General features: G+C 38.9%; 2 protein-coding genes across 4 annotated transcripts in view; one reads left to right on the forward strand and one right to left on the reverse strand.

The window, feature by feature from the left end:
- The window catches only part of Eif2ak1 (eukaryotic translation initiation factor 2 alpha kinase 1), a 37,944-nt gene that overhangs the window by 1,238 nt on the left and 24,199 nt on the right, over nucleotides 1-12,507 (reverse strand). For 2 of the 3 annotated variants that reach the window (XM_027953225.3, XM_027953223.3), the window contains exons 11-14: nucleotides 11,185-11,285; nucleotides 5,092-5,242; nucleotides 4,801-4,883; nucleotides 3,035-3,268 (exon numbers count right to left, since the gene is read on the reverse strand). In XM_027953225.3, coding sequence (XP_027809026.1) covers nucleotides 3,035-3,268; nucleotides 4,801-4,883; nucleotides 5,092-5,242; nucleotides 11,185-11,285 — 569 coding nt within the window. The remainder of the gene's footprint in view (nucleotides 1-3,034; nucleotides 3,269-4,800; nucleotides 4,884-5,091; nucleotides 5,243-11,184; nucleotides 11,286-12,507) is intronic. The other variant, XM_027953226.3, reaches the window with a different exon arrangement.
- On the forward strand, nucleotides 6,858-10,555 carry Ankrd61 (ankyrin repeat domain 61). The gene is made up of 3 exons (XM_027953229.2): nucleotides 6,858-7,373; nucleotides 8,470-8,567; nucleotides 9,450-10,555. Exons 1-3 carry the CDS (start codon nucleotides 7,158-7,160, stop codon nucleotides 10,393-10,395), a joined length of 1,260 nt encoding a protein of 419 aa, XP_027809030.1. The 5' UTR covers nucleotides 6,858-7,157; the 3' UTR covers nucleotides 10,396-10,555.

Consider the following 12,507-nt stretch of genomic DNA (forward strand, 5'->3'; position numbering starts at 1 on the left):
AAGTTCTGTTAAAATGGCTCAGTGGTAGAGGATACAGGCAGCCAGCCTGCCTGAGGCCCTGGTGATCCCCCACACCACAATAAATAAATAAACAAAACAGTAACAGGCAGTCGCTTTGCCTAGTTCCAGTATACATGATTCTAGTTTTCACAGATTAAATATCACCAATCACCCAAATGCATGGCTCCAGGGTCAGCTGCCATGATATGTACTAACTACAACTGTGTATAACTTTCCTCAGCTCCCAAGGTACTGTGTAAATGAACAAAGCACATTAAGATAAGGGGCCAAACTTATCTTTGAAAATCTATCAGTGCTAGATCACTATACATCTGTTAGTTAACAACAAGTGATTGTGTTGCCTCCCTGTCTTCCAGTGAGGAACCTACCTAACATTTTTTTAAAATGGGTAATGAAAGAGCATACTGGCCAACAAATATGAAAAGTGTTAATGCTGGAAGCAAATATGAATCAAATGTAAATGGCGGATAGAAGAGTAGCCTGGTTGCAGGAATGGGGACACTATCAGAAAAACACTAGATGTGTGCTCACAGAATAAGAACAGATTTCAATCTAAGTTAGGAAACAGGTGATCTACCAGCAAAAAAACATACTCTCAGAGATGTTTCATAACACTAAAAAGAGAAAGGGGGGTACATGACAATTAACCAAGTGACAGAAAACAAAAGGTGCTTGCTCCATATCCCATGCTACCAAATGAAGGAGGCAGGCACTGTTCACACTATTCCTGGAACTCATTAACATTCTTTATTACTCTGCACTATCTTTTTGTACGATCTTTTTCATTTCAGTGTGAAAATTTTAATGTTTTCAAACTTTAAAGATCACAGAACAATTGTAACCTTTCCTATTGATTATAAAGATCCCTTGGCATGTTTTAACTTTGTAGTCACTTTTACAGTCCCATACCACCATGCAAAGAAAGGACTGCCTATGTACAAACCATACATGTACAGGATGTGTGGGGTTTGTTTTTGTTTTGTTTAATAAAACCTTACAAGATGGGAGGATCTTTTTCCATAAGTACCAAATAACTATCAATTCTAATAGCTCCTGACTGGATGCTAGAGAATCCTTCCTTAAGAGGATAAATGCCCATGCTTGGTTTTAAAAGAACCACACTTGAGGCTGGGATTGTGGCTCAGCGGTAGAGCGCTCCCCTAGCATGGGCAGGACCCGGGTTCAATCCTCAGCACCACATTTAAAAAAATAAATAAATAAAGGCATTATGTTGTGTCCATCTACATCTAAAAAATAAATATTAAAAAAAAAAAAAAAAAAAAAAGAACCACACCTGGGGCTGGATTTGTGGCTCAGTAGTAGAGCACTTACCTACCATGTGTGAGGCCCTGGGTTTAATTCTCAATAAAATAAAGATTTTTTTTTTTTTTTTAAAGAATCACACCTGCTACTTTCATTTTCTCAAAGAAAAGTATCACATCTACCATTTTACCATTTAAACTAATAAAATTTATTTTTAATTGAAAATTAATATGCTTTAAATAAAAGAAAAATCAACTTCCTGATTTTTCTCCCCTTTGGCTGCTAGGGAAGGAACTCAGGGCTTTATGCGTGCTAAGCATACCTCTACCACTCATTCACGCAAATATCCCCTATGGATTCTTTTAAACAATCATTACAATTGATTTCCAAACAACTGCTATCAGAATCACTTCAAGAGTTTGTTAAAATACAAACTGCTGCCCAATCCCAGAACTCCTTTCCTTCCCTTGTGCCTATTTTTTTTTTGGTACTGGGAATAAACTCGGGCACTTAACCACTAAGCCACATCCCCAACCCTTTTTATTTTTTTAAATTGTGATCTCGCTAAGTTGCTGAGGCTGGTTTTGTAGTCACAATCCTCCTGCCTCAGCCTCCCCAGCCACTGGGATTACAGGTGTGAGCCACTGTGCCCAGCTCAGAATTTATCTTAACAGGTTGGGAGACTGGTGAGGGCCTAAGAATTCTACCAAATTCCCAAGAGATTTTCTTCTGCTGACCTAGAGACTAAGAAAACTTCCACACTCACAGACTGCTGCACAAACACTTGTTTTAATTACTTGGGAATCTTGCGAACATGCAGATTTTCACTGAGAATGTTTGTGGAGCTCCCAGGTAGCACTGATGCAGCTGATCTGAGGACCATACTGTGAGCAGCAAAACACTACACAATGTGTGAATATATCTTTGACTCAAGCTTTAATTAAATCTTAGAAAGTTTCTTGCCCCACCCCAACCTTTCCTGAGGATTGAACCTAGGAGTGCTTCACCACTGACCTACACCCCAACCCCACCTTTTTTTTTTTTTTTAATTGAAACGGGATCTTGCTAAATTGCCATGGCTTCAAACTTATGATCTTTCTGGTTCAGCCTCCTCAAGCTGATGGGATTATATGTGTGTGCCACTGTGTCCAACTTAAATCTTACAAGTTTCTAGAAGAACAAAATGGATGAATTACCTACTGGTTCCAATATACGCAGACTAGTGACTATACCTGACACTGTGAACATGGTCAGGAAGGAGGAAGGGAATGGGATCCCCTGGAGAACACCATATCACAGGGCTGAAAACCAACACTGAAAGCTCTCCTTGTGGCAAAGGTTTTATCTGCCACCACTGTTCCATCTACTCCTTAGAATTATTACTCTCTTTTGCCCTTTGATATGTGTCCCTTTTTATTAGTGGACACTTTTATAATAATTTAGAAAAGGTTCATGATTGAAAAGGAAAAATAAAAACCTTCTTACTGACTTACTAGCAAGATGAGCCTAAAAAGTGAAACTTAGTTTTAGACTGGAAAGCTGGCAGTGAGTCAACTCATGTAAACCCCCAATACAAGTGTGCTACAGTATAAGCTTACACTTGTTATGTTGTTAGGAAACCCAGAATGGGCTTAAGGTTTCCAAAAACCTTAATTGAAACTCAACTGATCTTCATGAAATAGGATTCACAATTTAAACAAATTCTATTCAAGCTGGATACTTCCCCCAGAATTAAAAAAAAATTACGTACATTTCCGGAAGTTTGGAAAAGTTCACTCTGCAGCAGCTGAAGAGCAGATGGTCTCTGAGATGCATTCCTCCTAGTTAAGTGCTGGATATACTTGGCTTGTACTGGACACCTTTTACTGAGGGATTCAGGTATGTGACCAGTTCTTACTCCTGTTAAAACTGCTGCTCGCTCCATTTCTGTCCCAAAGGGCTGAAAGAGTTCAAGCAGGATCACACCCAAGCTGTACATATCTGACTGGAAAAGAACAAAAAATGGGGTTCAAGAACACAATTTGAAGTTAGAATGGCACTTCCAAGGCAGTTTACACTCTCAAACAAGCAAGGATTTCTAAGAATGAGGATTTACAGCCACAGACAGGAATACAACAGGAAGGCCCATGCTTTACAGAGACAAGTGTCTATCCCAAGCAAGAGGTATCCAGGATTTTCACAGCCTGATCTCTTTAATACCCAAAAGGGGCACCCCTAGGCATGCAGGATTGGTGGTCAGTGAAAGGACAGCAATATTTCCCACCACCCACAGCAATCATAGCCCTACAACTGTCTCCACCATCCATGACAATCCAGGCCTGACGCAGGCAGAGCAACATAAGCTTGTGACTGCTAGTGCCATCAATACAGGACTATCACCAGGTCCTTTTCTGGTTTAACCTCTACCTATACTCTAAGCATTCCTGGTAATGTTTGCAAATTCTGCATAAGATCTGTGCTACTGGGCTGGGGCTATAGCTTAGTAGTAGAACACTTGCCTAGCATGTGTGAGACACTGGGTTTGATCCTTAGCATCACATAAAAATAAACAAAGGCATTCTGTCCATTTATAACTACAGAAAAAAAAAAAAAAAAGAATCTGTGCTACTGCTAGGAATGATGGCACACACCTGTAATCCCAGCAACTCATGAGGCTGAGGCTACCCTGAGCAACTTAACAAGGCCTTGTCTCAAAAAATAAAAAGGGCTAGAAATATAGCTCAGTGGTAGTGCCTGGGTTCACACCCCAGGACAAAAAGGGAAAGAATGAATTACTTTCCCTAAAAACTAGTTTTTTAGGATGGTCTTTACCAGATAAGCTTTTAGAGACAGCCATGGTTTCTTCTGCCAGTTCTTTCCCAATAGCTAAAACACTGATGGATTCCTCAAAAAGAAGAAAAATGAATAGACTTATTTTGAAAAGAGAATTTACTTTAACGCTTCTTTAAGGAAATAAAAGATACTGGGCACAGTGGCGCACACCTGTAATCCCAGAAGCTCAGGAGACCAAGGCTAGGGGACAGTGAGTTCAAAGTCAGCCTCAGCAATTTAGAGAAGCCCTAAACAACTCAGTGAGACCCTATCTCAATAAAATACAAAAAAGAGCTGGAGTGTGGCTCAGTGGTTAAGCATCCCTGGGTTCAATCCCCAGTACCAAAAGAAAAAAAAGGCTTTCCTGTAGCATTTATTTACATAAGCTTGAAATGAAAAGCTGAACAAATGCCTCTAAGAATTCTTACTTCCTGAATTGAATGGTGACATTTTAAAGGGGAAAGTTCACTTCAGGAACAATTTGAGACATCCATGGAGTTAGAAATAGTAAAGTAGCCTAAAGGGCCACACAATCAGATTCAGGTGAAAAGTGAGGCTTCTTACTAGAGCAGCATGGTTAGTAGGTCACCTGCAGGGCTATTCTCTCCAGACATTTCTACTATACAGCTTCTGCACTAACTGTCCTATTTGATAATTAATGATTGCAGAACAACTCAAATGAAAAAAAAAAGCAACAAATCCTACCTTGGCATCGTACTCAGATCCTTCCAATTGCTCAGGTGAGGCGTACAGACAAGTACCCACTCTGGAAGTATGTGTTGGTGTTCCTACAGTTGAAAAAGCACATATTAAACACTAAGGGTTAACACTGTCAACATTAAGAAATATGATAAGCAGGGGACTGTAGCTCCTACAGGGACAACAGCTATATTTTGTTTTTATCTTAGTTTTGTTATTACATTTTTATGATGGTCTTTAAATACCAACATGTTTGACCATGTTCCTTTTTTAATGCAAAAACAAAAAACTGCTTACCCTTCCCATTTCTATTGGTCCAATCTGAATTCTTCTGTATGATGTCTGTGCAGGCCAGGCCAAAGTCTCCTATTTTAACTTGCTGATCAGGACCATGAAGAAAAATATTTCTAGGCTGTACACAAACACAACATGTCCACTCCTTACTTTTCTTAAAACAAATAGTGAAGACTCATAAGTGTTAAGAGCTATTAACTCTGACACAGGATGCAATGGGACATGCCTGTAATCCCAGCAACTCTCAAGAGGCTGAAGCAGGAAGACGGCAAGTTTGAGATCAGCCTAGGCAACTTAGCAAGACCCTTTCTCAAAAACAAAATAAAAAGGGTTGGCTATGTAATAGTCAAAAATAAAAATAAAAAGGGTTGGGGATGTCAACATCTGTAGGTTGAATTCCCTAATACCACAAAAAAAAAAAAAAAAGAAGAAGAAGAAGAAGATAGCAACTCAGAAGTAAGTAGCCCTGTCAAAAATTAAAACTTTAAGCAACAGTTCTCAAATTTGGCTGTATGTTAGAATTATCAGAGGAGTTCATAAGAATCTCAACATCCAGGCTGGGTTGTAGCTCAGTGGTAGAGTGCTTGCCTAGCATGTGTGAGGCACTGGGTTCGATTCTCAGCACTATACATAAATAAAGGTCCATCAACAACTAAAATTAAAAAAAAAAAAAAAGAATCTCAACATCCATGTCATTCCTCATACCCACTAAGTGAAAAACTGGATGGGGCTGGATGTAAGTCCCAAAGTCCCAAAGTTATTTCACATTTAGAACCATTAATGTAAGAGCATGCTTTATACCAAGACAAGTGCTTCTTGACCTTGTCTGTGTGTTATCATGTGAGAAGCTTTTAAGAACTGTCCTCTAATAGTCAAAGACTGATATTTTTCACGAAAAACTTCGGGAGTTTGCTGTTTTTTGGTGGCGTAGGAAGTGTTATGAATTGAACCTAGGGTCTTGTACATGCTAAGCACACTTCCCTAGGCCAACTTTTTTTTTTTTTTTTTGAAAACAGCATCTCGCTATTTTGGCTGATCCCAAACTCCCAACCCTTCTGCCTCAGTTTCCCCCAGCCACAAAGCCCAACAAATTTGGTATTTTTCATAAGTTCTCAGATATCTTATATGTTAGTTGGGAACAACAATTATCACACTATGAAGACAAACATTTGATATATTTAAGCAATCTTCACAGATCCAAAACATCTTCCAACCACACTATTCCTACACCAGTGAAAAACTGCATCTAGCCAGGTACAGTGGCACATGTCTGTAATCCTAGCTACTGGGGAGGCAGAGGCAGATCTGATAGGATAGCAAGTTCAAGGCCAGCATCAGCAATTTAGCAAGGAGAACTATCTCAAATTTCAAAAGGGCTGGGGATGTGCTCAGTAATAGAGCACTTCCATAGCATATGTGAGGCTGTGGATTTGATCCCCAGCACAGCAAAAAAATGAAAAAAAAAAAAAAAATGCACCTACATGGGGAAAGAAGATTCTACTAAAATTAATACACACACACATACACACACACACACTTGGATTGAAAGTTGTTTTCTTGGGATGGGATTGTGGCTCAGTGGTATACAAGAACAAGAGGACTTGCTTCACATGTGTGAGGCACCGGGTTCAATTCTCAGTACCACATATAAATAAATGAATAAAATAAAGGTCTATCAACAACTAAAAAAAAATTTTTTTTTAAAAGTTGTTTTCTTACTTTTAAATGTAATAATTTGATGTTAATATATAAATACCCTGTTTAGTTCTGTTAGTTGTTTGAACTAAGTTATCTGGAAGAGAAAGCAGAAATAAGTGTAAGATGACAGTTAAAATGTTTTTGTGACTGTGTAGAAAAGCCTAAATACTCTGCTGACATTTAGTTCTATGCAATCAGATAACAAAGTCTGAAGAGGTTTGGCTCCAATTAAAAAATGAACTGTATTCACAAATATAATCCTCAACAATTCTAGAATAGTTCTAGAACTGCACTAAAGGGATCATCATAAAGAAACAAATTGATTCCATAACAGCAATTTCCCCTGAACTCACAAGTCTCAAGATTTTCTGATGGGAAATATAACCAAGAAGGGAAGCAGAAACCTGGTAGTTGACAGTACCAAGTCACTGGAGGACAGCTCAACCACAGCACTGCACACTAAGCTTTACGAAGCCATAATCAAAGATGACTGCACTACAATCAAGGCACTTCTCAGAAACCACCATGTCAACCAGCCCCTGACTATTCTGGCCAGCTCCACCAGCTATAGATTACATCTGAGCCAGGTACCCTCTTTTATACTTAGTCACTTTTAGATAAAAGAGGGAGGAACATGATCTAACACTTGTGAACTATCTAAGTTCTTTGCTGCCCTAACAAAACATGTGGCTCAGCCACTAACCAGCCCATCCCCCTACAGGGCAGAGTGCAGGTCTGCAAGACCTCCCTTCCATTCACTATGTGTAAACTAATGGAAGAAAAGACTAGAACTTATTTGGCTCAAAGAACATTAGATCACCCTTCTCAAAGATAACCCTTAGTAAGGCCCTTAGCAACTTAGTCCTGTCTCAAAATAAAAAGGGATGAGGACATAGCTCAGTGCTCAAGCACCCCTAGGTTCAGTCCCCAGTTACCATTTAAAAACAAAAAAGGAGGGGCTAGGGTTGTAGCTCAGCGGTGGAGCGCTCACCCAGCAGGTGCAAGGCACTGGGTTCCATCCTCAGCACCACATAAAAATAAATAAATCAAATAAAGGTATTGTATCCAACTACAACTAAAAAAAAGAAAAATTAAAAAAAAAAAAAAAAGGAAGTCAGCTTCACTTTTCCTCCTCTCCCCCATATCTTACAGCCACAGTATAAAACCACACATTTCTCTCTCTCTCTCTCTCTCTCTCTCTCTCTCTCTGTGTGTGTGTGTGTGTGTGTGTGTGTACACATATTTTTTTTAAGAGCTAGCATAAACAGCTCTGCTAATCATAGACAGAACATATGCTATGTTATCTTTGAAACCCCAAAAATGCAAGGTTTGCTACTGATGATATGACTTTGGTAAAGCCTTAAACCCAGCACCTACTTGCTTGTCACTACAATTTAAGGATAAATAACTTTAGAGCATTAATTTTACACTATGAGTTCTTCACAAAGATACAGCTTTCAAAGTCATGAGTATTGCCTTGATAAATTTGCATTTCTGTAAAATACAGATTCTATAATATGAAACCCCCTGGATACTGGTCATTTAAAATAGACAACAGCAAAGGAAAATTTCAACATATATGCCAGAATACTACTGAACCAATGTAAAACTAACATACTTGGTTCCCTTGGAATGGCAAGCTAGCACAAATTGTGCTTTTAATACATTTTGGTCTCCCCACAGCAAACACAGTCCATTATCCCAATTCATCTGGCCGCAGAATACCACAAGGCACCAAGTTTGCTCTGTTTGTTAGAACATGGAGCTGATCCAGAAGTAAGGTAAGTGAATTTAGCAGGCCATCTAAAGTGACCATCTGAGTGACTCAGAGGTTATCTATCCTAGTTACTTAGGGGCTTGTTCATTCTTCATGGGTTATGAACTACAAATCATCATGTTTTGAATGAACCTACTTCTGTTATGACTAGATGATATACTAGAAAAATTGGAGAAGATGCAAAAACACAAACCAGACAGCCAAATTAATGCACACTGAGTATTAAGTGCTCAATAACAGTATTGTGGAAAATACATTAAGTTCTGGCCAGAGCCCTCAGGAAGTCTAATAACCTAAGAAAAAACAAGACAATGGGTTTTCTTGTTTATGACTCTCCATTAGAAGGTAAGCTTGATGACAGAGAAATTTATCCTCCTCACTACTCCATCTCCAACACCTAAACCAAATGCCTGCCACTGATAGACCCACTCTCAATCTCTCCTTGCACCTTCACCCCCACCCCAGCTTTCCAAGTCTCCTCCAAACCTGCCCCATCCATCATGGACTCCCCACATCTCCTCAGGGGTTCCTCCGAGCACCTCAAAACTACATAACATCCCTGGATGAAGCCCCTGCACCTCTCTGCAAGTTGCCCACTTCCAATATTACTCCATGGGTTAACTATTCTCCCATCTGTAAGCCCTCCAGAGGCAAGGGCCACTTATTATTCACTACGTCCTTGGCCCAGGGCCTCACAATAATAAATCTATATAAACTGAAAACTTGTGGATATCCTAAGAAATTACCCAGCAACAGAGATTCTGAAACATTTCTTCAAAGTAGTTAAAGGATATTAAGAAAATGTTGCCTTCTTAAACATTTAATTTTTTCATGCAGAGCCATTCTCACTGTTAATCTAGTTAACATGTGATAAATACCCTTCCAGGGACACACGCGGCCTCACAGCTCTTCACTTGATGCTACTGCATTGGCCAATCACTTCTACCACATGGACAAAACCAGGCGACAGAATCCAAAGGATCCTGACAGACATTCAGAATAATGCTGTACTGTGTCTCCGCATTTTATGTGAACATGGAGCTCAAGTTAATGCCCGGGCAGACAACAGCAACAAACATTCACCCCTCCACCTGGCCATAACATATGGAACCTACCCAGTTCTCTCCATTTTGGCCCAAAATGGTGCTCAGGTCAATGCCATTAATGAATCCAGCATGACACCCCTTCACATGGCTGCAGATGTACTGAATAAGGAAATGATGGAAACGCTCATTGCATGTGGTGCAAATGTTAACTGTGCTGTCTCTTCTACCGGGAACACAGCCCTGAAGCTGGCAGTGTGTACAGCATCAAGCAAGGCAGGCCGATTGCTAGCAGCAGGGGTTAGCTGCATCCGTATGCTGCTAATTCATGGAGCCAAAGTTAATGCCCAGGACCATGAAGGTCAAACAGCTCTCCATGAGGCATGTTTTGGAGGCAGAGAGGCAATAATCAATCTCTTGCTGGAATTTGAAGCAAATGTCAACATTTTAACAAAAAACTCAGAATCTCCAATTTATATGTACCTTCAACGCAGTTCCAACATCAGAGATGCGACACTTCTTGCCAGGCTACTTCATCACACTTACCCTTTGAAACTGACCAATAAGCAAGGTATCCTACCTGCAGGAATCATGCTACCAGAATTCCACCTCTTAAAGGAAAACCTAATAAACTTATCTCAAAAACCTTTATCCCTAGAGGATATCTGTAAAAGAAACATCAGAAACGTTTATGGTGAGAAATACAAACAACATCTGAAGAAACTTCTCCCGATGAAGATGTGGAACTCTATATACTGCTGTGATGATTTAGCTTACCTCTTGAAATAAGACCTCCAGGTTCCTTAGTGCCAGAGAATTTCAACAACTCAAAATGTTTTTTCTGGCTAGACATACACCAGAAAATACATAACTCATCATCCTTACATCCCAATGTAGAAACTACTGGTTCCTAAACCCTTTTCAAAAAATAAAGTGATTTGCACATCAATTTTTTAAATATTTTTAGTTGTACATGGGCTCAATACTTTATTTATTTTTATGTGGTACTGAGGATAGAACCAAGTGCCTCACGTACAAGGCAAGTGCCTTACCACTGAGCCACAATCCCAGCCCCTGCACATTAACTCTTATGCTCCTTAATTTTCTTTTAAATGCCTTTATCACAATTTAAGTTTTGCCTGAAAAATAAACAACTTACTTTAAAACTTGTCAGCAAAAGAAGAAAATATTTTTCTTGATAGTCTTTTGTGGATTAAAAACTGGAATAGTGCTCATCATCATTTTTCAAGCAGCAAAAAATTAAACTTTCCCAGAAAGTTTATTATCTAATGCTATGATAATATATAAGCATTTCTGACAGTAAAAGTACATTCAGCATCACTAATAGTACCTGGACTCCAAGAGTAATGTTCAAATACTCTAAAATTGCTGTTTTTAATTTAATCTAATTTTTTCTTGACTGGACCTATGCAATGATGATTTATACAGAAGTAACAATGACCTTCCAAGTATATGAACAAGGATACATCATCTCACTGTACCCAGGGAGCCCACATCAAGTCACCCCTCACATAAAGTCACCACTACTGCTTTCAAGGATTCAGATACCCAACTTACCTTCAGATCTCTGTGTACAATTCCCATGTCATGTATGTAAAATACACCTTCCACCAATTCTTGAAAAATTTTTGTTGCAACACTGGCCATAACATAAGGACCTGGAAGGCAGGGTGGGAAATAGCTTCATTTCTCTATTTTTTTAAATCCATTATATTAATATCTAAATGTTAAGGTGATTCAGACACTTAGGCAACACTCAAGTTTTTAACAAAGTCAAGGAGCTGTGGAGCACAATCTGAAGCACAAAGTCAACACAGAAAGTGTTCCTCAGCTAGAGAAGAAACCATCAGACTGGCACCCAATCCTTGATGGACTGTGTCACCTGAAAGAAAGGACCTCTAATTTCACCCAGAATCAATTTCACCCTGTATCAATTACCTTTTAAACAATTCTCAGGCATTAGATGACTAGCTTAGATATAGTTTAAGTTCCCATCAACCCTTGACATCCTGAGATCTAATGCTAATAAATCCAATTTATTAGCCCACAATATATTAAAGATATTACAAATAGTGGAATAAGATAAATTTCGTTTGATTGAGAGTTTTAAATTTCTATCATCTGGAAGACTTATTTGCAAAAATGACTGACAAATGAAGTACGTGGCAAAAAGAAAAAAGTATAGGGCATGGTGGTGCAAGCCTATAATCCCAGTAACTTGGTAGGCTGAAGCAGGAGGATCAGAGGTTCGAGACCAGCCTGGGCAACTTAACTTAACCCTTTCCTCAGAGTAAAAAATAAAAGGGATTGAAGATATAGCTCAGTAGTAAAGCATCTTTGGGTTTCCCAGTACCAAGAAAAAAAAAAAAAGTGAACTAATTCATCTAATTAATATTTATAAGACTAAATAAAAATTAATAAAGAAAGAAATCCTGGAGTTTGCCTGCCAATTAAGTTTAGTAATATCAAACTAAGCATTTAATAGCTCAGTCATTTTAAATCATTAACTAATCTATTGTTTACATTCATATAAAAGAACCCTGCATGTTCTTCTTGAATGAGCCTTGTTTGTTTTAGAGCTCAAACCTACTCCACACACACACACAGAGGATAACTTTTTACAATATCTAGTTTATAATTGGGCAAGTACTTCAGAAGACAAACTACTCTCTCTCTCTCTCTCTCTCTCTCTCTCTCTCTCTGTGTGTGTGTGTGTGTGTGTGGTGTGTGTGTGTGTGTGGTAAAAGCAATGGTTCCATTTATAAAAGACCCCTGCTCTGACTACCTATCACACAAAAGTGATTACCATACTCCTGTCTAAATAGAAAAGTAAGAAAAGCTTTTGACTGCCACAACTATGTAGAACCACTACCTTCCTGT

The sequence above is a fragment of the Marmota flaviventris genome, chromosome 19 (assembly GCF_047511675.1).
Source record: "Marmota flaviventris isolate mMarFla1 chromosome 19, mMarFla1.hap1, whole genome shotgun sequence".
Classification (NCBI taxonomy): domain Eukaryota; kingdom Metazoa; phylum Chordata; class Mammalia; order Rodentia; family Sciuridae; genus Marmota; species Marmota flaviventris.